The sequence below is a fragment of the Ambystoma mexicanum genome, chromosome 3p (assembly GCF_040938575.1).
Source record: "Ambystoma mexicanum isolate Mex_15411 chromosome 3p, UKY_AmexF1_1, whole genome shotgun sequence".
NCBI classification, from domain to species: domain Eukaryota; kingdom Metazoa; phylum Chordata; class Amphibia; order Caudata; family Ambystomatidae; genus Ambystoma; species Ambystoma mexicanum.
In genome coordinates this window covers 861,885,047-861,909,739 of record NC_090925.1, presented here as the reverse complement: position 1 = coordinate 861,909,739, position 24,693 = coordinate 861,885,047, and the positions used below count along the sequence as shown (strand labels likewise).

At 46.8% G+C, this 24,693-nt stretch overlaps 1 protein-coding gene across 2 annotated transcripts in view; it reads right to left on the bottom strand.

Moving 5' to 3' along the window:
- Positions 1-24,693, bottom strand: part of LOC138581011 (uncharacterized) — a 672,318-nt gene that overhangs the window by 264,595 nt on the left and 383,030 nt on the right. For both annotated transcript variants that reach the window (XM_069652014.1, XM_069652015.1), the window contains exon 4: positions 11,521-11,722. In XM_069652014.1, coding sequence (XP_069508115.1) covers positions 11,521-11,722 — 202 coding nt within the window. The remainder of the gene's footprint in view (positions 1-11,520; positions 11,723-24,693) is intronic.

Sequence of the window (24,693 nt, the reverse complement as noted above, 5' to 3'; positions counted from 1 at the left end):
ATCCATGTTGGATAAAGTTTCGAGTTTGTTTAGATTTATTGTAAAAAAATAAAATAAATGAATGAACATGATTTGAAAAGCTGTGTTTTAAGCAGTATTAAAGAAGAATAAGCATAATGATCGCCTCCGTGTCTTTAGTAGAATCAAGACTTCCTGCGCTATGCGCTTTGGCAATCTTCATTGTTGTACTGTGCCCCTGCTATGCTTCACAACTAGATACCCTAACAAACCCACTAACAACTTCCTACTCAACCCCATCACTCACCACTTACTGAACGATCACACCAACACAAATGGCTGGAGAAAATATCCTCCTTAAACACTCCAACACCCTACATCTCTCTAAGCATCATACACACCTCTCCAACAGACTCAAACACCCTGCCCAGTCAAATACAGGACGTGTCCCATCTGGAAACAATAGGTCTCTGGTGTGCACACACCAAGCCCACCTAGAAAGCACATCTGCACGGACGTCAGTTACTCCTGGTTCGACACACACCAACAGCTTAGCACAACAAACACTGTGAAATTGATTAATGGAATTATTTGCGCCGAAAAACAGGGATTTGTGCGCCATTCTGCCCGCAAATCCCCATTTGTTAAACAGTTATTTGGAGGCAGAATAGCACACAAATCACCGTTTTTCAGCACAAATAATTCCGTGAATCAGCCCCTAAGTCTTTTTCCTCTTTGTCGCCTAACCAACCCACCCTGCTTTCCCTTTCAGATCCGCAAGAACGCTTAGAGACCATGGAAATAGCAGCGGCGCGCAATATAAATCCACTTAACAGAACACATTCCAGTGGAACTGGCCCTTTGTTTCTAATTGATTTAAGGAAAAGGTGTGCCGCTTTCTATAGCATTCTACGACTTTCACTTTCTGGATCATATAAATGAGAATTATAGACTCCATTCGGTTTTTCAACTCCTCGCAATTTCCTTTTTGTACAAGATCTTCTACTCACCCAGAACCACCCGTCCCAGTGGCGGTGTAGCTTTGATCTCCTGGAGTGGATCCCTGCCTCTATCAATCCTGTGCAGTACTACTCCTCCTTTGAATGCCTGGTCTGCAGGCTCCCTCTCTCTCTCCTGGCCTCTCTCTCACTGTGGCCACTATCTACCAGCCGCCCAGCTGGGTAATCTCCTTCCTCTCCGAGTGGGCGAACCTCACCCCCTCCCTCCATGCTTCTACCTGTCAACATCTCCTTCTCGGAGACCTCATCATGCACCTGGATGCTTCCTGTCCTTCTGGACTCTTTCGCAACCTCTGTGACTCTCTCTCTCTATTCACCCCTCTGGCCGACTCACTCTGCAGGGCACATCTTGGATGTTCTGATCTCCTCAGACCTTCCTCTCTCTAACCCTCTCAACACTCCTCTCTCCTGGAGTAATCCCTTTCTCCTTTCCTCTCATCTCTCTCTCACTACCCCTCAGGCCAAGTTTACTCCAGCTCTGCCACCCACCTTCTTGGTGATCTGACCCATGAAGCGTGTGTCAGTTGAGGCTTTTGCCACCACTTTCTCTCCTCCCTCTGCACCTTTGGTTGACTCTCACCCTGACACAGCCCTTTCTAAACTTCACTGCTCTGTTTCTGACACTCTTGATGTGCTTGCCCCTGTCAGGAGGATCCGCCTGAAGCCCAAAACCAAGTGCAACTCTTGGTACGACTCAGACCTCCTCATCCTTAAACACGAGTGTAGGGTGGCTGAAAGGAAGTGGAGGGCAACAGGTACACCCTCTGCTAAACTGTCCTTGCTAAGAATAGAGCGCACATCCAAGCTGGCATCTCTGTGGCACCTAACAACTCGGCTGAACTCTTTAAAATCTGCAAGGAGCAGGCCAATCCTGCTGCAGTCTCTACTTCTCATGTCCCCTCCCATGCACTCTGCACGGCCCTGGCTTCTCATTTCATCACTAAAACTCATGACATCCTGTCCACCCGCTCCTCCTATCCATCCTCCTCCTCTCCTGGCCCTACTGCGGCTGCCTCTCCTCCTCTCTTCCCCCCCTTTCCTTTGTTCACCCCTGACAATGTTTCTAGACAAGTCAGCTCTATGAAAGTCTTGTCAAAACAGGTTCTTCCCTGTTCTTCCAAAACCATCAAGGACCACATTGACACCCTCGCTCCAGCCTTGGCCGATTTCTGCAATTACTCTTTCGCCACTGGAATCTTCCCCTCCCCTCTGAAGCACTCCCTTGTGCTCCCCCTTCTTAAGAAACCTTCTGCTGATCTCTCCTGTCCGGCCTACTATCACCCATTACTCCTTTCCTGGGAAAACTCCTGGAAAAGCTGCGCATCTCCCAGCTTAACCTTCACACTAAATCTGTTGGTTGTCTCCATGACCATCAGCCTGGCTTCGGAGCGGCCAGAAGCACGGAAACTGCTCTCCTGAACATCCGTTTAGATCTGCTCTCAAACCTCGATTCTAACCTTCCTTCTGTCCTCATCCTCCTCGATCTTTCCTCTGCTTTCGATACGGTCAACCATGCCATCCTGCTCAACCGGCTTCGTGATAACATTGGTATCACTGATCAGGCTTGGGCTGGCTGACCTCCTTTCTAACTGATCGACCCTCCTAGGTCCAACAGGGGTCCTTCCTCTCCTCTCTCTCTCTCTCTCTCTCTAGCTGTGGTGTTCCCCATGGGTCTAATCTTTCTCCCTGGCTGTTCAACCAATACCTGGCACCTCGTTTCCACAGCATAGCCACCCTCTGTTCCAACTTCCAGTGCTAAGCGGATGACACTCAGCTTCCTTAAGGCTCCCCTCAGCTGCCTCTACCCCTTCTCTCATTCCAGACTATCTTTCTGCAATTCAGGAGTGGTGTGCCGCCAATGATCTCTGCCTTAATGCCAGTAAGATTGAGATCCTCCTCATCGGAACACCAGCTCCCTGCTTTCCTCTCACTCTCTGGCTGCCCACCCTGCGCCCTCTTCCTTCTCCTACCTGTGAGGCTAAGAACCTCAGGGCCATCTTCGACTCCACACTCTACTTCTCTCCTCGCATCTCTGACATCTCTAAGAAGTCAAACTACCAGCTGCAACTCCTCAGAGGTAAGTATTCCCTTCCTCACTTTCCCCCAGAAGCTCACTGTCTCCAGAGCTCTGGTTCTCTCTAGGCTGGACTACCGCAACAGCCTCTTTCTAAATCTTCCTACCTCTACTCTCCGTCATCTACAACTCATCCAGAACAGGACTGTGAGACTTGTTCTTGGCCTCAATCCCAGAGATCTTATCTCTCCTGCTCTGAAATCTCTTTACTGGCTCCCAGTGCCGGCAAAGATCAAGTTCAAGACCCTTTGTATTTTCAACAAGGCTTTGTGGGGCCTTGGACCACACTACCTCCAACTCTCCCTTCCTAAATATCTGCCTTCTCGAGCTCTCTGCTCTTCCACCTCCAATTCTCTGAGGGTCAGTCGCTTTTCCAAACAAAGAGTTGGGGGCAGATCTCTTTCTTCAGCTGGAGTCTCCCTCTGGAACTGCCTCCCTGCCTCTCTGAAACTTGAGCAGAACCATCTACGGTTCTGGAAGCAACTCAATACCTTTCTCTTTGCTTCTGCCTCCTCTCTTCCTCTCCCTTGCTGATCACCTGCTTGTTCCATGCACTGGTCACCTGGTCACCCTCTGTATTCGGGCCCAGGTCCCTGCCTGTCCAGCTGCAATCCTGAACTACATTTTGGCTCCCCTGCACTTGTGGTCTGTATCTTTAACCCTACAGTCCCCTCCCCTGCACTTATTTGCCACCAGCTGGCTGCACTCTTGTTTTTTTTTCTTTGTCCCGCACTTCTTCATCCTCCCCCCTCCCCCCTGCCCTCAGCACTCCTCTCCTCCCCCTTCCCTGCTCATATCAAGTAGTGATGTAATGCATGGCAACCCATATTTATTTTTTATGGATACGCAATGTCTAGCCTATTCCATGACAAAGAGGAGGACCGCCATAATGTAATTGGGTTACGGAAAAATCAACAATATATGCCCCAGTTGAGTTTATGTCATATTTAGATTAAAGTGGTTAAAGCGATTGTAAAGCACTCTGTTGTTTCTCGAATGTATGCACTCAATAAATACCATACCATAATACTAATACTAATAATAATAATAATAATAATAATATACCCTTTCTGTAGGATGTTCCTATTCACTAGCATTACCCATGCTTGCCGAATAGGCACAGTATGATAAGGTTTCATTTCATAATAAAGGTAAGGATGAGGATTATTTGAAATTATGGGGTCCCTTTATGGCTCTATATGATTGATGGGAAGGTGGACTTGTTTTGACGGATATGGTAGTCGTAGTGAAAAGAGTGGGGTTCCCCTTTTTTTTGTGTGCTGTCTTGCTGGTTATGTTTCACTACGGTTGGTTTTCTGTTTGATTTGCATTATTTATGATACTCTTGTCTTTTTGTAAAATTCATTCTTTATGCTGATTGTGAAGCATTGTTGCTTTTACTATTATTGTTTATATGAAAAATAATAAAGTGTTGTTGAAAAAATAAAAAAAATTAAAAAAAGAAATAAAGGAAGTAATAATGAAATAAAGCAATAAAACCATAATAAGAGTCATTTTGAGACCTCTACCATTCATTAAGGCAGAAAGTGAATGTTTTCCATTCAAAGATGAGTTCCAGGAATACATTGGTCATGTAATCTGGTAAATGTGCTTCTCGGTATGATAAAAGGACTTATGAAAAAGGAATTCACCCTCCTTGATGAAGCCCTATGTTAGGATAGAAAAACATCTGATGGCAAACTAGGGCTCCCCCATTTATCATAACAATGTAAGGGATTTTTCCTTGGAATTGTTTGGTGCTTTAAAATAAAGGGGTTGGATCGTATTGACCCCCCAGTGCTTTCTTTGTTTTTCTTTTTCTTACATCCCAAAATACCTTGAAACGAAACATTGAACCTGATCGCAGATTCTTTACCCTACTGTTAAGGTGAAAAACAGCAAATGTCATTTGGCCAGTTTCTGGCTGTCTTTGTGGATGAAAGACCCTATTGTACTTGATAATGACATTTAACATACAGCTCTATTTTATCTCCTGAAACGTCCATCTCATTAATAGATCTCAACACTATTGCGCCCCCCAAATTTTCTGATACAGTTATATGAGACGCTGTATCATTTGGCTTGTCCACAAGGCGCATAGGTGCACCAGCAATCAGGCGTGCGTAGGTGGCAATAGGTGGGAGCACTCCCTCAAAAATGATGAGTTCGATCCTCATCACTGATGATTTCTTTTGTTATTTCGGTCATTTAACAAATGCAACAATTAAATAATAAGGACATGATTTTATGAAAGCTGAGGTAGTTGACTGAATATACCAGGAGTCCACAACCTTTGGCTCCAAGGTTGATTCGGACTATCACTCCCATCACTAGGCTGTCAATGGCGAGGGATCTTGTGAGTCGTAGTCCAAAACATCTGAAGAGCCGCAGGTTGCAGACCCCTGGAATATACAAAAAAAAAGATTGGAGAAAATCACCTGTGATGTGGGATTTGTTTCTTAGAGGGAACATTGTGGGTGCCTCCATATTGAAATGTACTGTTATTAATGAGTAGGATATTATTATACAGGATATTAATAAACAGTGCTTACTTAAAACCTAGCGCACACTCTTGAGCTGGGCATGTTTGGCCGATGGCAACAATGGTTGCATCTCTGAGAATGGGATAATAAGATCGGATTCAGAACGGTGCACAGTAGGATCCCTCCTATACCACAAATGCTGCTATGGGACTTGTGCTGTAGAAAGACATGAGTCTAAACAGAGATTCCCCTCAGTTTGGTCACCTTTTGCAATTTAGGGGCAAGTGTTGATCCAGGATTTAATTCCATAGCTAAATGGATTATAGGACTGGTAGTCCTGGCTCTTGGAAAGTAAAACCACAAATATCTTGACTGTATTTTCCATCTTACTCCCTCCACCTGCTCTCCATTGCCCCAAAGGCTGTTTCTTGATGTTCTGATCCCCCTCCTATACTAGAGGTCTTGTTAATGAAGGGGTGTTTCCATTGTGGTCCAGTTTCTGTGGGGGAACCCTTCTCGGTTTTGTAAAAAGTCACTGCACGTCAGCCACGAAGATCCCTCTGCATTTCAGGTTTAATTCTGGGAAACAACATTAGCTATGGGAGAGCGACAACCTGCACTAATGTATTTTTTCAGTATATAAAGACTACTGTATCTTTATAGATGGCGTTTTAAATTGTAGTTATGGCATTTATTTTGTCTGGGCAATTTATTGGTGCTGCTCGCATGAAGCCATATCATCAACAATAGACACATACTACACAGTGGGCATCATCACGCGTTGGGCGGTATTTGGGCTGTAATATAGCCCAACTACATTAGCGCTAACTAAGTCCCCATTGGGTCCACCCAATGGGGAATTCTTGCCACAATTGCCACACGGTAATACCACTCAGAGCTGGGGGGTAAATACGCCAGACTCGTGATCGGGCCAGCCCTTGAATGTGGCAGTAATACCGTTACCAACGTACTTAAAGGCTACCGCCCAACTCGTGATCAGACCCAGTACGTTTTTAAGCCAGGCAGTGCATATTGAAGCAGGGAAAGATTGGCCGAGAGGAGACAGTTTACTAAAATGAATGTCATCATTAGACAGCATTCAAATATGCCCCCAGGTGGATCCAGTGCTGGCATGTGATTCATACTGTGGAATGCAGTATCATTAATCAAAATGTGTGGACTTTCCTCAGGTCTTTGTTCACCCATTGCATTTTTACTTCATGTTTATTGGAGAAAGTGATCCGCCGAAAACTATATTTCACTTTAGCCATTTGAGTCTGTACACACAAAACACGTCATCATTTAGTTTGCACAACACACACAATTTCCTCATGTATGAACACTCCCACTAAATGTGTGGTTAGCCACTGCCCATATGTCGGCTCCCGCGCACAGTTTTGCAGGCATTTGCATATCAGTGAGAGGTGAATATTGACCAAAAGCCTCAGTAAGAGCAATGAAGGGGCCTTTACATTTGCAGGCGCAGATGGAGCACAGGGCGCATTGAAAGCAACATGGCTGCTCAAACGCAAATAATTATTACTTTATATTCTGTTAAGTGGCTGAAGGACAGGGGAGCAGAAGAGACCTTTCTAACAAGCACTGCCATTTTTCTAGGGTGAAAGTTTGCGCTCAGTGTTTTAGGACTTTGTTGGCCAATGATCCATGGGCCTAGGCGTGGCCACCCGCTGCTAATATTCCTACACAAGTACTTTCATTTCTCCAGAAATGTATTATGGGAGTGGTAGTTCTAAATATTGCTGTTTCATTGACTTTCTCTATGAACCATAGCACACATTTCAATAAAGTAGTGGGTTTTAATTGTAGGCCACTGTAGAGCAACCGCATAGTAATTCAATAGCAGTCCCCCATCTGTTCAATATTGAAATGTGGGGACATCATGTGATCGCGGGAGCGCGGTCTCGTGAGATCTCGGCCCAACGTGATCTCGCGGACCCGTGCTCCGCGAGCAGGGACTTTGGCACCAGTCGGAAGCTGGTGGAGCGCCAGACAAGTCGGTCTGGACAGCGCTGCTCCATGTGAGGAGCCAACGTGACTGAAGGCCCAAGCCATTACCAGCTCACTTCCAGGGCCTGAGTCCAATGCCAAGGAAGGCCTCCTGGGGGCCCTGGAAGTATACAGTGTGCAGCACAAATGCACACACTGCCTCCAGTGCAAATAACTGGAAGGCCTAGCCAAGACTGTGAATACCTGCCCCGTCCCACACATGGACTATTGCAATCCCGCGTTTTGTTAATCAATAAAGGCAGTTACAATTACCCTGGCGTCCTGTCGTCCTTAGAGGCCACAACAAATTGATAATTGGTATCATTGATTATTTATTATTTTGTTTTCACTTCAGGCCATTTTAGACCCTAACAGTTCACCCTAAAAAAGTTTATTGGAGTAGAGGTTCGAACCCACCTCCAGGGGCTGCGCCTGCTCCCTTTTTAAGTGGAATGTTTAAACCTATATACTAACAATGGCACGTTCATAGAGCATTTGTACTCTTAAGATCTGCATGGTATTTCACTAACGACTGCAAACGTGGAGATGGCATCGAGTGCCTACTCTGCAGGACAGAAGATAATGAGCTACGTTTTGTATGGTTAAATGTTGCGCACGGATAGTGAGGTTTGCGTCTAGAGCCTCCCTGTGGATAGGTGCAGATAGTTTTCCTTTTGGAATATAAGTGATGGTGGAAAAAAATAATGTGTTAGAGGCTGCTCACCAAGACATAGGGTGACGTTTTGCAGAAAAAAGGTGCATCCCGTTGTGGCAGATATTACAAATGCTGATGATAAGGACTGTAGGCATGTGATGGGACACTTACTGGGGGTTTTGAATGGTAAAGCTACAGATTTTACTAAGCAATGATGGCGCATTATCAGGGCACGACATTACCACATGGTAATTTAGCCGTAGGAGGAAGGCATTACTGCTATTGGAACATTCCACCCATGACTGTAGAATGTTCCGGTTAAACAAGGATGGACTCAGGAAAATGTATGGATAGAAAACTTATATCATCAGTTCTAGCCCTCTGCCACTGCACTGTCTGCAATAGAACTGCAAACATTCCAAGGCCAGAGTGGAGAAAAGGCCTTTAATGAGGTTTACTGGCCCATGGCGTCTGCCATTGCCCGAGGGAAGTGGTTTAAAGCCATTATAGCCAACCTCACCTTTTCACGTGATAGAAACATTAAGTCAAAAGTGATGAATGGTGGATGCAAGTAATGCTTTTATATGTCTATATAACAGTCATGTTAGGATCCTTCATTTCCTGGAGGGGCATTAACCTGGGTAGGCAGACATCTGTCGATATTAATTAAATCCACAAGGGCAGTCGTGGGAAATTGGCTGCTCAGACATCCACGCAGGCCTATGGATAGTACAAAATTGCAAATTGGAGGTCACAGGGAATTGCCTACTTTGACTCTCTGTGCTGATGTGAACTTGGCATGTGCCATTCTGAACAATCTGCAGGCTATTTCAGTTTGTAGAAATTGCAGATTGTCTAAGGAGAATGCCTAATGAACATTCCAAGGATTTTAATATGTAAAGAGCAATTTTCCATCCCAATTTGCTATAGGCGATGGGTCCCCAACAAGTAGTGGAGGAAGGAGTGCACCTGGATGTAAGAGCAATTGAGTGGTAAGAGGCCTGAGATTGATTTTTTTAGACAAGGTTAAAGATAGATAACTTGAAGAAGGAATTCGGCTAAAACTAGAGGACTGAGAAAGAAGCAGTAAATTGGGAGGAGACATGAGTTTGTAGAAACATACATGCATTTCAACAAAGTGTATATATTCATTGCTAAGCCAAGAAACGGGGTTGGACCGAAGGTCTTTTTCGAAACTACAGGAAGATCTATAAATAATAAGGAAGCTCTTAATGAAAGTGTCAAGGATTGGACCATACAAAGTGGGATATCCGTGGTGTATCGTAGACCTCCAGAGGGGTTTGCTTCAAATCAAAGTTCATAACCTAGTCTTGAGTTCCTGTTCCTCCAGGGAAACCCTATTCTTCAAACAATATCCAATATTCAATAGTGATCATAAAGATGAAGAACCTTATTTTTAAAAAGTGGTAAGCCTCCCAGCGAACCCTTTCTTAAAACACAAATGTTCCAAGTCGTGACCAATAAAAGCATTTATAAGTCTTGTTCTTAAATGTCCAGCCCTAGTCTATAACCAAACTTAAATAAAGGTCTCCTCGGAAGGCTCTTCCAGGTATTTCAGCTGTCACCCTTCTTCTGTCTTCCTGCTTTTTTCATGCACCTTTAGACCTCTCGCGGGCCTCAGGATTATCCGGCTTCTTTTTGGCTACCATCTTTTACTTGGTGTTTCTTCAAAGCTTCTCGTTGCACTGTTGGATCTCTCCCAAACATCAAGTACTTCACAGTACTGAGTGGGTCTATTTCAGACTGTTTATTCTTCGCAGGGTTCATGTGTCTTATAGACCGCTGGTATTTCAGCATTCAATGTTCACTTCTCTACTAGACCTCTGACAGTAAACACACCCTTGTATCAGGGTAGCGGGTCTTCAGCAAAACAGTCACCTTGTACCAAGTGGCAGACTCTCTCCCTCGGCAGGGAGCGGCAAGAAACACATTCTCCTCCCCATTTGCTGCTGCTCGGTATACCCAGTATCTTCTGTAATAAGGCCTCAGCAGTTGTGTGCATATGTGCTGCCCTTTGTGACTGTGGAGCGCTTGAGTGAGTGTTGTGTATTTGGATTGGCTTTCTCCCATGGTTCTTAATTGACTCAAACTTGTAATAAGCAACTTTTCCACATTGGTTAATTGCAGTACTAGTCTCACCTGGCTGTTACGCATCTGTATTGGGGTTGCGTGACGTCAGCACCATTTTAGGTTTCCACTCGTAGCAGCTTTCCGTTCCAGGGCATCCCGTGTTCTCCTAGGCTCGGGGAGCAGACTGCTGTGGTGCAGTTGCCCGACTATGTGGTTCGTGGTCAGCCCTTTCTTCGCCCTCCTGTGGGTAAGCTTGGAGAATGTTACTATCGCAGTAGGCTGATTTTGCAGAATAGCAAACGGATGTGAGATGCTTCTTTGCAGAGTTATGCTTTATCATTTGAACTGTTCTTGCATGGCTTGAAGGGGTTTGAACGTTATAATCCCAGTTGGCAGTTAGGATCGTGGATGACCTGTGCAAAGTACTACCGCATCTTGGAGGGGGAGGTAAGCCTGCGTAGGCTGCATTTATGGTCTGGCGGTGAAAGACCAGTGCCTTAGAGTGTAGCCCAGACAAGCAAATTCGCCAACAGTGTGTCTGAGCTGAGGGGATAATGAATTAATTAGTCTTTTATAACCTGCTTAATACTGCTTATAACGCGTTGCCACTGAGCTATCCTACCGCCTGACTACGGACTTTATACAGTGACTCAGCTATGCGGTGTGGTCACCAGTGGGTCTAGGCCGATGAGCAGGGACACAGAGTATGGCCCTCATCCGGAAGGCCACCAGCAGTTCTGATTTTATGGGAGGGCCCTATGCTATGGTTCAGCAAGGTGTGGTGGGGGGGTGCCTTGTCAGACACAGCACAGAGGTCAACATAGCCATGTGTCACACCTGAGCTTGAGATATAAATAACAGTATAGGATTAAACCTCGGAATCCTAACTGTCTACCTCGATAGCATTGGAGACACACTCAGATTCAGCCTTGTAGTTCCAGCCCCATAGGTTTTAAGGGAATGCTGCCCATTCACATTATTAGGTTATAGTTATGCTTGCATTGTAGTGAACAATACTGAAAACATTGCTTATTTGTTGTTTTTGCTGCTTATTTAAACACCTAGACATTGGACGTTTTGCACAGAGAGAATGGGCCACCAATGAGGACAGAAAGGTTAAGTGGAAAGAGGAGCAGAATAGAGGATAGATGAAAAGGAATTGCTGCAGAGCAGATGGGGAAGTAAACTAGAGAAGTCAAAGCTAGAGCTGTCTGCCTCAACAGACTCCAATACCAGCCTCGCAGTCCAGCATCAACCTCTTGAAGTCCTGATGGCCTGGAGGAAGCGGCTGCTGGCTTTGGAAGAGGGCTTCAAAGCTCGGATAGTTAAGCTGTACCAAGAGATGTCGACCGAGTTTATGAGCACTAAGAAAGACCTCCTTGGAGAGAGCAAGCGCCTTGCTGGCCTGCGAGTCTTCTGTGCCGTCACTCACCAGCTGCGGATAAAGAGCACAGGGGGGATTTAGAGGGAGGCATGGTCAGACCAGCTCTTGAACACATCCCAAAACATAAAAACAAGCACTCACTGTAAATAGGGGGTGACTCCCAAACATATAGAAAAGTATTCTGTGACAGAAACACAGGCGCTTAGAGTTAATGAGATGGCCTGTTCTCAGTGAATGTTTTTGATCTGTACTTTTGGCCTTCCAACAGGGTGCTGTTACGAGCTGAGCAATCAACATAAGATTCAAGGCCAAAAGTCATGTTCCAAACGGCTTTATTACACAAATGCAAAACTGAAGCGTTCAGGGAAGATTAAAACGTTGAGCAAATGGGTCTTACAATTAAGGCTAATCAGTCTTTCTAATTGGACTGTAGTCGTTCAGCCCTTCATACACTCTCTCTCCATAGGCATCTCCTTAACAGTGCTGGAAAAGGGACAGGTCACTCACAGCTGGGCTGATGTATCTCGTCCATGGCGTTTGACATAGTTCTCAGGCACTACTCTTCCCGTTGGCAGTCCCTCCATTTTATCGTCCTAGATATCCTTTCCACCACCTTATTACCCCTTCTTAGTTCAGGGCTTTTCTCTTCTGATGCCATCTTAACCCTTTCAGCCGCTCCCTTCTTTTTTTATCTCACTTTAAAGGGTTGTTCTCTTTAGTCTCCTCCTTCTACCTCCTCTATTGTGCCCTCCGCTCCTCCTTGCTCTACTAGTTCCTCTTTCTTTGCCTCTTGCTTACTATGCTCTCTTGGTAGATCCTCTCTGTGACTCCTGTGCTCCTTTTGGTTTTCCATTTCCAACTCCACCTCCCCTCCCTCCTCTTTGTACATCACTCTTCCCATTGTCTGCCCCATTCCTCTACTTCTCCCTCTTTCCTCCACCCCTCCTCGATATGCTGGGCCACTCTCCTCCTTAACACTATCACTATAACACTCACCAAGAGTGTCTGCTCCCCTTTCGAGGGAGTCGAATCAGCTTCTGTATTTAATAAATTTGCAGTTACTTTCAGCAGGGCCACCTGGAGGAATGAGCCCTCCAATTGGCTGGTTGTTGTGGAAACTGCAAACTTAAAAACGGTGCTAAATGTGTTACTACGTAACGCATGTCGCAGACCCAGCCCTATGTGGGATGGCGCCATCTTTGTTTCTTTCAATTCTTGGATAAGGACTGGACTGCAGCATCTTATTATGGCACATGCTCCAGTATGCTGAAACCGAATGCTGCACTGTGTCCTGGGCCCATGACAACCCACAAACTCCTACAGCTGTGAGCAGGACCGAATGTCTCCTAGCAAACTAGTCCCCAATGCTTATGCTGGGCTGCCTGCGGGAGATCACTGCAGCGGGGCTAGGATGTGTAAAGATTGCGATTGTCTATTAAACACCTGTCCGTTCCAACTTTTGAGATACAAGTGAGTGAGGAGGTTAAGGGGGGGACGGTGAGAGTGTCCATACATACAAGTGTGCAATAAAGTTGCTCATGAACGTAAGGTCTCTTGCCCAAACTCTCCTGGACCATCAGGTTTCAGGGGAATTTGCTGTGTTAAAGTTAAACTCCCTCACAGGGGTCTCATGGACATCAGCCTTCCCAGCCACCAGTCTTACTACTAACATTAGGAGTACATGATGAGGTTACACAACATGCAATAGATGAACTGGAGAACCTATGGGATTCAACCTCTCCTCCGGAACCAACATCACATAGGTTTCATCAGTACCATCCTCTTGCCTACAAAATAGAAATTGATGACAGTAACCAGCGACCTCCTATTCAGCTCAAAATGCAAAGGACTAGAATTGGATACAGTGTTCCAAGCCTGGGATATTCCACAGATTACAAATGTGGAATGTGGGGGCATTCTCCCCGCTTCGTCTTCCACTAAGAGACAGAGCAAAACCTGAATCGTCGCCAGGAAGAAAGTTGTGGCAAGCGGTTTAGCCAGAATGCTCAGCTTTTTTTCTTTTTAACTGTGTTTATTTTAAACCAGAGCAGAGTGGCATCAAAGTAATTTTTTACCATTTCTTGTTACATAGCTTATAGTAAACCCATTTTCCTCCCTCCACCCCCTCCCTGAATCCCCGCCATAATCAAAGCATTAGTCATTCATGGGTCATGCTACCGCCTCAGACCCCACGCCTCCTTGCAGAGCTTCCTCTGAGTCCAGGATCCTCCCGGCACTACGGGGTTTATGGGTCAGCGCTGGGAATTTGCTATTGTAATCCAGGAACGGAGCCCAGATGTTTTGGAAGCGATGCAGTAGTCCGACTCTGGCTGTGGTTACCTTTTCTGCGATCAGAATGTCCCACATTTTCCCCCACCACAGAGGCATGAGGGGTCCTTCAGTCAGAATGCTCAGCTTTAAGGCAAATCAAAATGTCCAAAACATTTTACCCAGTTCCGGTGTCACAACTTCATTCTCCTGTCTCATGAAAAGAATGGTAAAATGCACATTAAGTATGAACTTTTGCGTGTGTGTATGCGTGTGCAGATAGGACTTTTTCCATTCTTGCTTTTCACAAGGGATGGGTCCAGTTTGAATTAGCTAGTTGAACCTGCTTTCCCCAGTGTTTAAATGTGTATCCTACCTAAGCTCAGGTGCATTTCTCCAAACTCATTCCTATTATAAGTGTATTACTATCCAATGAAGCCTTACAAACAAGCAAAGGATTAGTTACTTACCTTTAGTATTGGTGTCTTGTATAGAGTCACATGCTTTAGAACATTCCCACCAACAGGATGGGAACCCTGGGAATCTCCATTTATACGTCAATGCATTTAAAATCACACCCAGTCTCCATTAGCAGGCTGCTACTTCTTCAAGAGCACATGCACAATGCCACAGATGTCCCCAAGGCCACACCAGCTCCTAAAGACAAAGACAGTCCAAGGGTTTTGATTAGAGGAAACTAAAAAGGGCTCATTAAGGGCTGTCCACATCTCTCTCGCCTGGAGCAGGCAGTTCCATCCCCAAACCAGGCATCTCTCAACCACAAGATGGTCTCTAGAGATCAGTAACCCCTGCTTTCTAAAATGCGGACTACCTTGTGGTGCTGGCCTAAGCGCCAACACCCTTTCTAAATATCTCCCTCTGAGAACAATCTACGGGGTCCATAGCCTAGATTCCCCAGTGCAACTCAATGTGAGCATATGTGCTTTTCCGACACTGAGGCCCCACTTGTACGCTTCCCTTTCCCCCATGATGTTCTAGGTTTCCTTTAACTGTCCTCCCCTTCTTCCTCTCAATCTCTTATCTTGCTCTCTATTGCTCTTTGTGTCTCTCTGTCTCATGTTGTCTCTCCCTCTTTCTACTTCCCGCCTCCCTCTACCACTAATTTGCCCTCTCCACACCATTACCACTCTCCCCTCGCCACACTCCTATGCTACACTCCACCCTCACCTTCTCCCATGGTCACTCTCCTTTCACTTTCTCAGTCACCTTCTCTTTCACTCCCTACTCTACTAGTCTCCCTCTTACACCTTGCACACACACTCACAACCAAGTACCACCTTCTCTCACCAAGCATTGCCTTGCCTCCCACACTCCTTCAGCAATCCTTCTCTACGCTTCTCTGCACTGTGCTTCCTACTCTTGGTTTGTTGGTCCTCCTTCTCCTCACCTGAATAACAAACAGTCAATTTCACACTTAGTGTTCGGGCTTGGCGGTTCATTTGGTATGACAGTTTTACATGGGGACTGCTCTGCAGCCCTGTCGTAGATAAGGAAATTGTCTCTGTGGGTATTTTGCAGAGAGGGCTGGGATTGCCGGTTTGCTGTGCGGACTGCTCTGCATGTGCGCTGATGGTCAAGTTGCTTTTCTCATGCTAGTCCTGTTGCATAGTGGGTTTCTTCTGTTGGTCTTCTGTCCAGGTTATTCTGCCATGCAGCAGTTTCTCGCTGCCTCCCAGCCCGGGTTGAAAAGGAGATCCCATCCGCTCTAGACAGAGATGGCTGTTGGACCAGTCAAAACAGCCAGGCCACTGTGATACACCCAGTGATGCCAGCCCACAGTCTAGAGAATAAAGTTTCATGTTCAACTCTTGATGTGCTAACCAGCAACATTAATGTACCCCAGACCTCCCAGGGGAAGGTGGCGAGCGTATGTGAAGCTACAAAAGACATCAATACTGGCCATCAACATGTATCTAACTAATCCATCCCTAGTATTAGGTAGTTTATAGGTACATATACTTTAGAATACAGAGTACCAAGCAGTCAAGGAAGCAGTGTATGCAATAGCGAGAACACAATTCAAAAATCAAGAGAAGAACCAATATATCTCAGATGGAGGGAAGGAGGCCTCCTCAAAATAGGTTCCTCAGCACTACCTGGTCAGCCTGTGCATCCTAGTGAGCTATTGAGTCCGGCCAGTAGTGCCGTCTGAACGTTGGCACACTCCTACATGTGGCCACATTGCAGACATCCTGGAGAGGAGTGTTAGGAAACAAGGCGCATGTCGCCGCTGCCTTGTCCATCGAGTGTGAGGCCATCCTGCCAAGCAACAGCCGATTGCCGTTCTCATAACAGTATTCAATATAGCCCATAATCCATCGGGTGATGCCTTGCTTAGAAATTGCCTGACCCTTGTTTTGCTCCGAGTATGCAATAAGTGGTTGTTCCAACTGCCTGAAAGATGTAAAACTTCAGAACGCTCGGCTTCCAGCGTGTGCTGGCCATGTTCTCGAAGAACACCGACAGAAAGGTGCTCAGATGTAAGTGGAAACTTGAAACCACTTTAAAGATGAATCAAGGGTTAGTCCACGGCACTACCTTGTCTCTGTGAATCACATGAAGGTTTCCTGTGCGCAGAGGGCCTGCATCTCTCACACCCTCCACGTCAACAGGATCGCCAGGATGAAAACCAACCTGCACGAGAGGAACTTCAAACTGACGAGTGGATTGGTTCAAACAGGGTGCCCATCAGCTTTCACAGCACCACATTCAGCTCCAAACTCAGCGCTGTCTGCAGACTGGTGGGAACTTCCAAAGAAGCCCCCTTATGGACTCCTTTACTACAGAGCACAGGACAACAAATCCTGACCTAATCTCTATTCATATCTCGTCACAGTGGAGATGTGCTCTTATCAAAGAGAACTGCAGACCTTTCAGAACCAGATCATGTACATAAGGCAAACCTCATGAGGCTAGTAAATGACGGTGCAGTTCTAAACAAGCACACCAGTTGCAGAACCTCTTCATCTGTTTCGAACAGTTGTGCCTTGTCACAAGAGCCCTTGCCTCAGCCAAAATGTGCATGAAATCCTGCTCTAACTCCATATAACCAAACTCTAGGACCTCAGGAGCCATGCTGCTAGACTGAGTGAGGTTGAGTCCTAGTGGATGACTCTGCCCAGGCTCAAGAGACAGGTTAACCGGGTCAATACTGCCCACATTAGAGTGATCAGGATCATGCTGCAGGATGTGAACTTCAGCTTGCTGACATCCTTCTGAACCAATTGGATGGGAGGAAAGGAGTACTGAAATCTCCCTGATCTATGTGATGAATACAATGGGGTCATCGCAGATTCTCCACCGTTGACCTCCTCCCATGTGGTCATGGGGTGGCAGCCGTTACCTGACCCTTACCCTGGGGGCAGCTATATGAAGGAGGATCACATGGGAGGAGACAACTACCGGGGAGATGTTATGGCTTCATTGGATGACGTGCAGTATTCCCCCGTAATGCCCAATTTCCCTAAATGCCATGTGTTTGTTCCCCTGTTGGGATGGAAATGAGCCTATCCCACCACCCAGGCGCTTCCAAATAAGATGAGCACAATATGAAGTAATACAACGCACAAGGGGGGAGTAATCTGCACTATCAGGCAACATGTAGGGGCTCTGTGGCACTTAGAAGTAGATGCATGGCACTAGAAAACCCATAGCCCTCAACTCCAATTTGTATTAGGCCCAAAAGGGATAAGCTGCAGGTACAAGGCCCAATTTCTGTATAACACACTGGCGTCGCAAGAGCCCTGTTCCCACAGAAGTCTACTTCCCCCAAGTCCCTTCAGTGTTGCGAATATTTAGTATCTTCCAAAGGAATGCGCCCTGCAAGAGCGTGAGACAACACCAGGCCCCGCGCTGCGTCTCTTCATCTCCACTAAACTGCCATTAGGCCTCTAACCCCCACCCAGCCTGGCCGGACCCTGCCCCACACCACTGATTTGACCTCCACACCTTTTGTATTCCCTGATAAGCAAGCGACCCCCAGGTCCCAACACAAATCAAGTGTCCACGAAGATCTGAGCATGCGTGGCTGTATTTCTATCCAACATGAACACATATCCCCTGTAGCACAAGGTCCTGGAAGGGATAATTAAAGATCAAAAACCCTTGGTGGAGACCTTGAGTGCGGGAACTGAGGTATCAATGAACCCCTGAATGTGTGGGTCAGCATGACTGTATTTTATCCTCCCTTCCCCCTGGCACCATTTCCCGTGCCGGCCAGGTGCCTGCCACAATTAGTTAATATTCAGGTTTAGCATGTTTAGTTTAGATAGGAACAATGTATTAATTTGTACTCTGACCTTCACTGCAAGGATGAGCCCAGCTGACCCACGTGAATCCTGATCGACGGAGAACAACCAACCTATTGTAGGCTGGCATCCCTTATGGATCAGACCTATGTGTAGGGTTCCACCAATCGGTGGCACCAGTTTTGTACTATATGTGATGACGCTTTTAAGCTCGTGTTTGCATCAGAACCGGTCAGAGTGCTCTCGAGCAGCAGATCCTTTGCTGATATGTTATCCTTGCAACGCTATCTCCTGGCCTATTTCCCAAGCAGGTTGTCTTTATTCTGGAGTGTGCCTAAAAAAGGGAACTTGCCTTCATTTGGTCACCCCTATGACGTGATTCCATCGCTCCCATACTTGCGGAGGTATCCAGGTGGCCTCTCCAGAAGGGCTGTGCCAATTTACAGTAACCAGTCCCCAAAACGCGTACGCTGAAGTGGCCCTTGCAGGTGCCAACTTTGCAGAATTTCCGTCTGCTCGTTGAAGCAGGGTACGGCCCCAGGGTGAGGCCAATGCCTGTTGTGGATTCCCCATGAACGGAGGCTTTCAGAAGAACGTGAACACGTGAGTATAGCCTGCAAGGAATAACAATGTTTGGGTGGGGATATAGAACAGTTAGAAACGGGTGAACACGCAGTGAATGAAAGTGAAAGCTTATTGTCATTTAGTGATTGTGGAAGTTTAGTGGCCATTTTTATTCATTTTTACTTTTTTAAATTATATTAAGGATAAGGAAAAAGGAATACGGGAGCCTCCCCAAGTGAGGGGAGAGGGAGGCGCCACGGTGCACTGTCTCAACCAGTGTGGGAGATAAATATAAGAGGAAATCTAGGAGCTCTGTATAATTAGCGAGCTCAGGAAAAGTAGTGGTTGTTGTTGTTTTATCTTGTTATTTTAGTTTAGTTTGTTAGTGTATTTTCTAAATGTACGGAGGAGGCGCATGAGGGGCGTATATAGTGTGCGTATGTGTGGGCGCATCAGGGGAGCGTGAAGAGAATGAAAGAAGATGCTCTAGGGGGCAAAAGGTAAAATGTATGTTTTTTGTTATGAACATTTTGACAGTATTGACTGACAGTACAGACACGATTAGAGTATATGTGTTAAAGTGACGTTGGACGAATTTTAGCTTTGACATTAATTGGGGGACAACTGTACAAGCACACTTTTGACACAACGCTGCCTGGGCATAGCTATGGGAGCCGACATGCCCATAGACCATATATGTAAAGCCCTGTCCCTGTATTAGGAGAACATCAAGAAGTACCACCACCAATGGGTGACCGAGACTAAAGGAGAAGGAATGCCCCACTCCTGGCCAGAGTGGGGGTCATTTGACAGGTGCGCCTTGGACCATATGTCCACATACCTAACAGCAAGGTATAAGGGGAGACCATTAAAGAATAGAAGGGCGATATTGGACCTCTGGAGAAGTTTTGAGGAAACAGAGGCCCCCGAGGGGCATGCGGCAACACCTGACAATGGTAAGAAAATAAGTACAGAGGAGACTTGGAAGACGAGAGAAGAAAAGGAGGATTTACCGGCTCGCCACGCAGTCAGCAGAAGGATACACTAACGCAACCTATGTGTCTGGGGGTACGATGATGGCTGATCCCAGTACGGACCCGCCCCCACCATATATTGTGCCCCCTGAAGTGGCCACCAATACAGGGATAAGTGCAAGAGACCTTGAAGTGGAATTGGCCACTACAAGTACAGAATTGGCCAGGTTGAGAGCAACTTGTGAAACAACACGGCGGCAGAGGTTCCAATGTTTCCCCCAGAAATGCCCCCACAGCTGCCCGGGACCGAATGGAAGTCAGGGGACTTCCTGTTCAGGACTGACTGCGCCCCCATCAGAGCTGGTCATGTGGAACGGGAGGGAGAAACCGACAGCCTGGGGTATGAAAATGTGGGGTCCCGACGAGGAGATGAGGAGTATTGGAGCGACTTCGATGACACAGAAGAAAGCGAAGGGGGGGAGGGGCTGAGCAGGCACCCATGACCACACACAGTGGAAAGCCTATGGTACGGAAGGTTAAGTAGCATAGCATTGGCAAACAATAAGGGAAGTGTTGTCAAAAGTGGGGAAGAAAGGAGGAAATTACAAATGCCCTTAATACATAAAGGTGCAGGATGACCCCATTCTCCTGGGCACAAATGGACAAAAAGAACCTCCTCAAGGCCCTCCCCCAACTCACCGTGGGAGCGGGCAAATGAATGTATGCATTTGAGAAAAACACTGCAGGGGTGACCCAGCTGTAGGAGACATTAAGAGCTTACTAGTAGCGGCAGTAGGAGATCAGGCTGAGATGGTGTGGTTTAAAGCAGGGTACCCGGGAGTAAAACTGAGTAGTGATGCCCATGATGGGGTATCATTCAACAAATTCAGAGCGCGAGTGTGGGATGCACTGCAGCACTCGTTCCATGACACCCCGGATTTACAATCAATAATGCAATGCCAAATGGGGGATGAGGAAGACGCTGCGCAGTACATTCTTAGGGTTCATGAGATGAGGATGGCAGACACAGGCAGCGCCTGGGATCAATCAACGTATTTGTTTTACTTTATTGTGAAAAGGGTATTGCCTAAGGAGGTGCAGAAGGCACTGAACAAGATAGCTGGGGTGGAAGCAAAGGGATGGCCTGAGATTCTAATTATCATAGTGCACCACTGTAGAAGGATCAAGGAGCGCGAGAAAGAAATTATTCAGAGGAGGCAGGCAGGGAAGTGAAACCAGTTCAAAATAAATTAGTAAAGGTAGCAGCGGTGGTGGCAGCGCCGCCCCAGAGCAGATGGGAGAGGAAGGTTGTGCCTCCGTAGCAACACAAGTGAGAATGGCAGCGGTGTGGGCAGACAATGGACATGGACAGTGGGGAGGAAAGCAACACTTTTCGGGGCCCCTGTGGCAAGGAGGGCCGCAATGAGGATGAGGTGGGTCCCGAGGGCAGAGAGGAGGTGGTGGACCCGGGCAATGCTGGTTGTGTGGGAGGTGGGGACACTTTTCAAGAGAATGCCATATCAGACAGGGAGGGAATTATAATTACAATCAACAACCCTATGGATATCCTCACCCAAGTAGCCCACTAGGGCCCATTCAGGGGATGTCTTTAATCCTGCATGAAGTACATCAACCATATACACAGTTTCCTCCTCAAATCTCTGGCCCTTACCACCCACCACACCAGCAACAGGCCATGCAGCCACTCCAACCCGCCCCAACCAACAGGCAGTGGAAAGCAGCTTACCCCTTTGCTACTAAGCCCAACGGAGCAGCAGCCCCATACCAGTGAGCGACAATGGTGGAGGAGAACCCCTTCTCGTTCCCGGGGACTAACACCTACCCCGACTAGGACAACCCACAGAGAGCACTTGCGTGTCCAGTGCTGTCAATGACCTTACATCCAGAAGAGGAACCACTGGTGGGGGCAGAGATGAGAAATAAGCGATTCATCCGTATGGTGGACTCGGGAGCGGAGAAGTCGTGCATTATATAAGAAAACTTCCTGTTATCAGGAAAAACTCAACATGCATGGATTCTCTGGGGCTGTATTAACGGTTCCATACACAAAAGAGTTAGACGTTAAGGTAGGAGGGTAGGTTGTACGGTCACCCCTCCTCTACTCAGAGTTCCCCCGTCAACTGACTGGGCCAGGACCTGCTTAGCAAACTGAACATGCTTTTTACGGATAGAGGGATTGTCTGCTCCCTCCGAGCAATGCTGGTAATACAAGCTGTGGCCAGTGAAATGTTAGTGAAGGGCATTTCTGTTGACCCAGACATGTTTATGGTATCAGAGTACTGGCCCGAGCTGTCCCTCAGATTACCATAAAAGAATGGAGAGTACCTGCAGACTTCATTTTGTAGCACTTCCTGTGGTGGTTGCTGGCACAATCTTGTCATTAGATCTAGTAGGCTTGCTTGTGCCTGCTAGAAGGATTGTAGTGCTGGTAACTGACCCCCATGGGTGCCAATGGCACACTGTGCTATGCATTGACCCCAATGTACCTCTACGAGAAGTGACAGACGAGGACCTTTTTGAAGACAACAGTGATGGAGAGATAATACTCAAATTCGGAATACCCTGTGACATAATGGTCCAATACAGGAAGGTGCAGAGCCCCTTTTGACTGTTGTCAGCACACCACCTCCATTTAGTGAGAGTGATTTGCCATATGTCCGTACACATTTGTGGACAAAAAACCTGCATGATGCAGGTATGTTGAAAGAGATAACACCAGTAAAGATAACACTCAAGCCAGAAGCCATACTCCCACGGGTGAAACAATACCCCCTCTCCAGAGAAGCAGAGGAAGGGATTCAGGAAACACTGCAGGTCCTGTTACAGCAAGGGGTTATAGTGCTCTCCACATCACCATGTAATGCAGGTATATATCCGATCAGAAAAGCAACGGGAGCAGTTGGAGAATGATTTGGGATTTAAGACCCCTTAATGACATTGTGCAAAAAGAATTTCCACTTGTTCCTAACCAGGCTTCCATTTTATGCAGCATTTCCAAAGAAGCCACCCATTTCACAGTGGTAGACTTGAAGAATACATTTTTCCAGTATCCCCCCATTCGGACTCACAGTACCTTACAGCATTCACCCTGGGAGAAACGTGCTACGAACACCGTTGCTTGCCCCAGGGGTACTGTCAAAGCCCCAGAATTTTCAACAGGATACTGCATGAAGATCTAGGGAACATTCAGGTGCCCAGCATGATCATTCAATACGTAGATGACCTACTAGTCTGCAGCGACAGCGAGCAGAGTTGTCGAAGGGATTCCATTACACTACTACAGTTGCTAGCAAGGAAAGGGCGCAAAGTAGACAAGAAAAAGCTGCAGTACTGTTTATTGGAAGTGCTCTACGTAGGGCAACTCATCTCCAGGGAGGGCAAAAGGATAATTCCAGACAGAGCAGCCAGAGTGCATGGCACTCCCAAACCACTCACAGTAAAAGACATGCAAAAGTTCTTGGGCCTCTGTAAGTATTGTAGAGCATGGATCTTAGATTATGCAGCAAACATGAGACCGCTCCTACAAGCCCTCAAGGAGGCCCACAAAAAGGGCAACAAAATTCACTGGACAATAGAAATGGTAACAAGTTTCAATGACCTAAAAGAAGTAATTTCGAGAGCTCCTGTTCTGGCCACCCCTGATTAAACGCAGGAATTTTACATTTTTTCCTACTCCAATGGCACACTCATGACAGCCATGCTCACGCAAAAAAGTTAAATGGGCCACAAGCCTCTAGCTTACTACAGAGGCACGCTCGATTCTGCCTTGCAGCGACAGTTTGCATGCAACCAAGTCCTCGCTGCCGCAGCCTTCCTGTTTGTTATGTTAGATGGATCAAAATCCACACTCACCACACAAAGAGCATCTTCATATGAAATAATACTGTCCAGGCCCCATATTCATGCGATGCAGCGTAGAACAGTAAACCCTGCCAAATCTCTCACCGAGCCATGCACAGCTGAGGACATGCAAGAGCATGATTGCGCATCACATGAAGGAGAAGGTGACTATATCCCCAAAGCCAAAGACAGCCCCTTAGAAGAAGAAGTACTCTTCATTGATGGGTCAGCATACATTGACTAGGACACAGGTGAAAAAGATGTTGGGGCAGCAGTGGTGCGCCTAGAAGAGGGAGAGTGCGAAACACTGGTCATGAAAAGGTTACCCCAGCATTATTCTGCTCAAGCAGCAGAACTCGTCGCACTCATAGAAGCCCTGCGGGCTTCAAAACGGTGCTACGTTACCATCTACTCGGACTCTGCCTGTGTCACCACCACGGTGCATGCAGGTCTGTCACGCTGGAGAACGAGAGGGTTTCGAAGAGCAGATGGCTCACCGGTACATCACGCAACACTATTCAACACACAGATTTTGGCCCTTGCGCAGCCCTCTGTGGTGGCGGTCATTAAATGCATAGCACACACCCACAACACAAACAGAATATCATCGGTGAATGCAGCTGCTGACGTGGCAGCCAAGGAGGCGGCATACCTCAGAGTCCCCATATCGGCAGAATATGTTGTGGCCACATCCACTACAGAGCAACACACAGATGCTTACACAGCCCTCCCGATAGCCCAAATTATCAAGTTACATAGTAGGGCTACCACAGAAGAACAGGATCTATCGCTCAAATACAGGTGCGTTCAATCACCCACAGATCTCTTATGGAGACAGCAGGCCACGGCAAGAGTAGTGATGCCCGTGGAGTTACTCCACACGGCCTTTGATCAGTTACATTGTCCATCTCAAAGTTCTAAGCAACACATTGCAGCAGACCTTCAGGAAGATTGGTTTATCCCAAATTTACAGGAGCACCTGCAAAAGATGGTGATCCAAAGCACAACGTATGAAGTGTTCAGCACAGGAATGACACTGAGAACTCTGAGGGGGACATTGCCCCGCCCTGTGGGTCCTTTCCGAGAG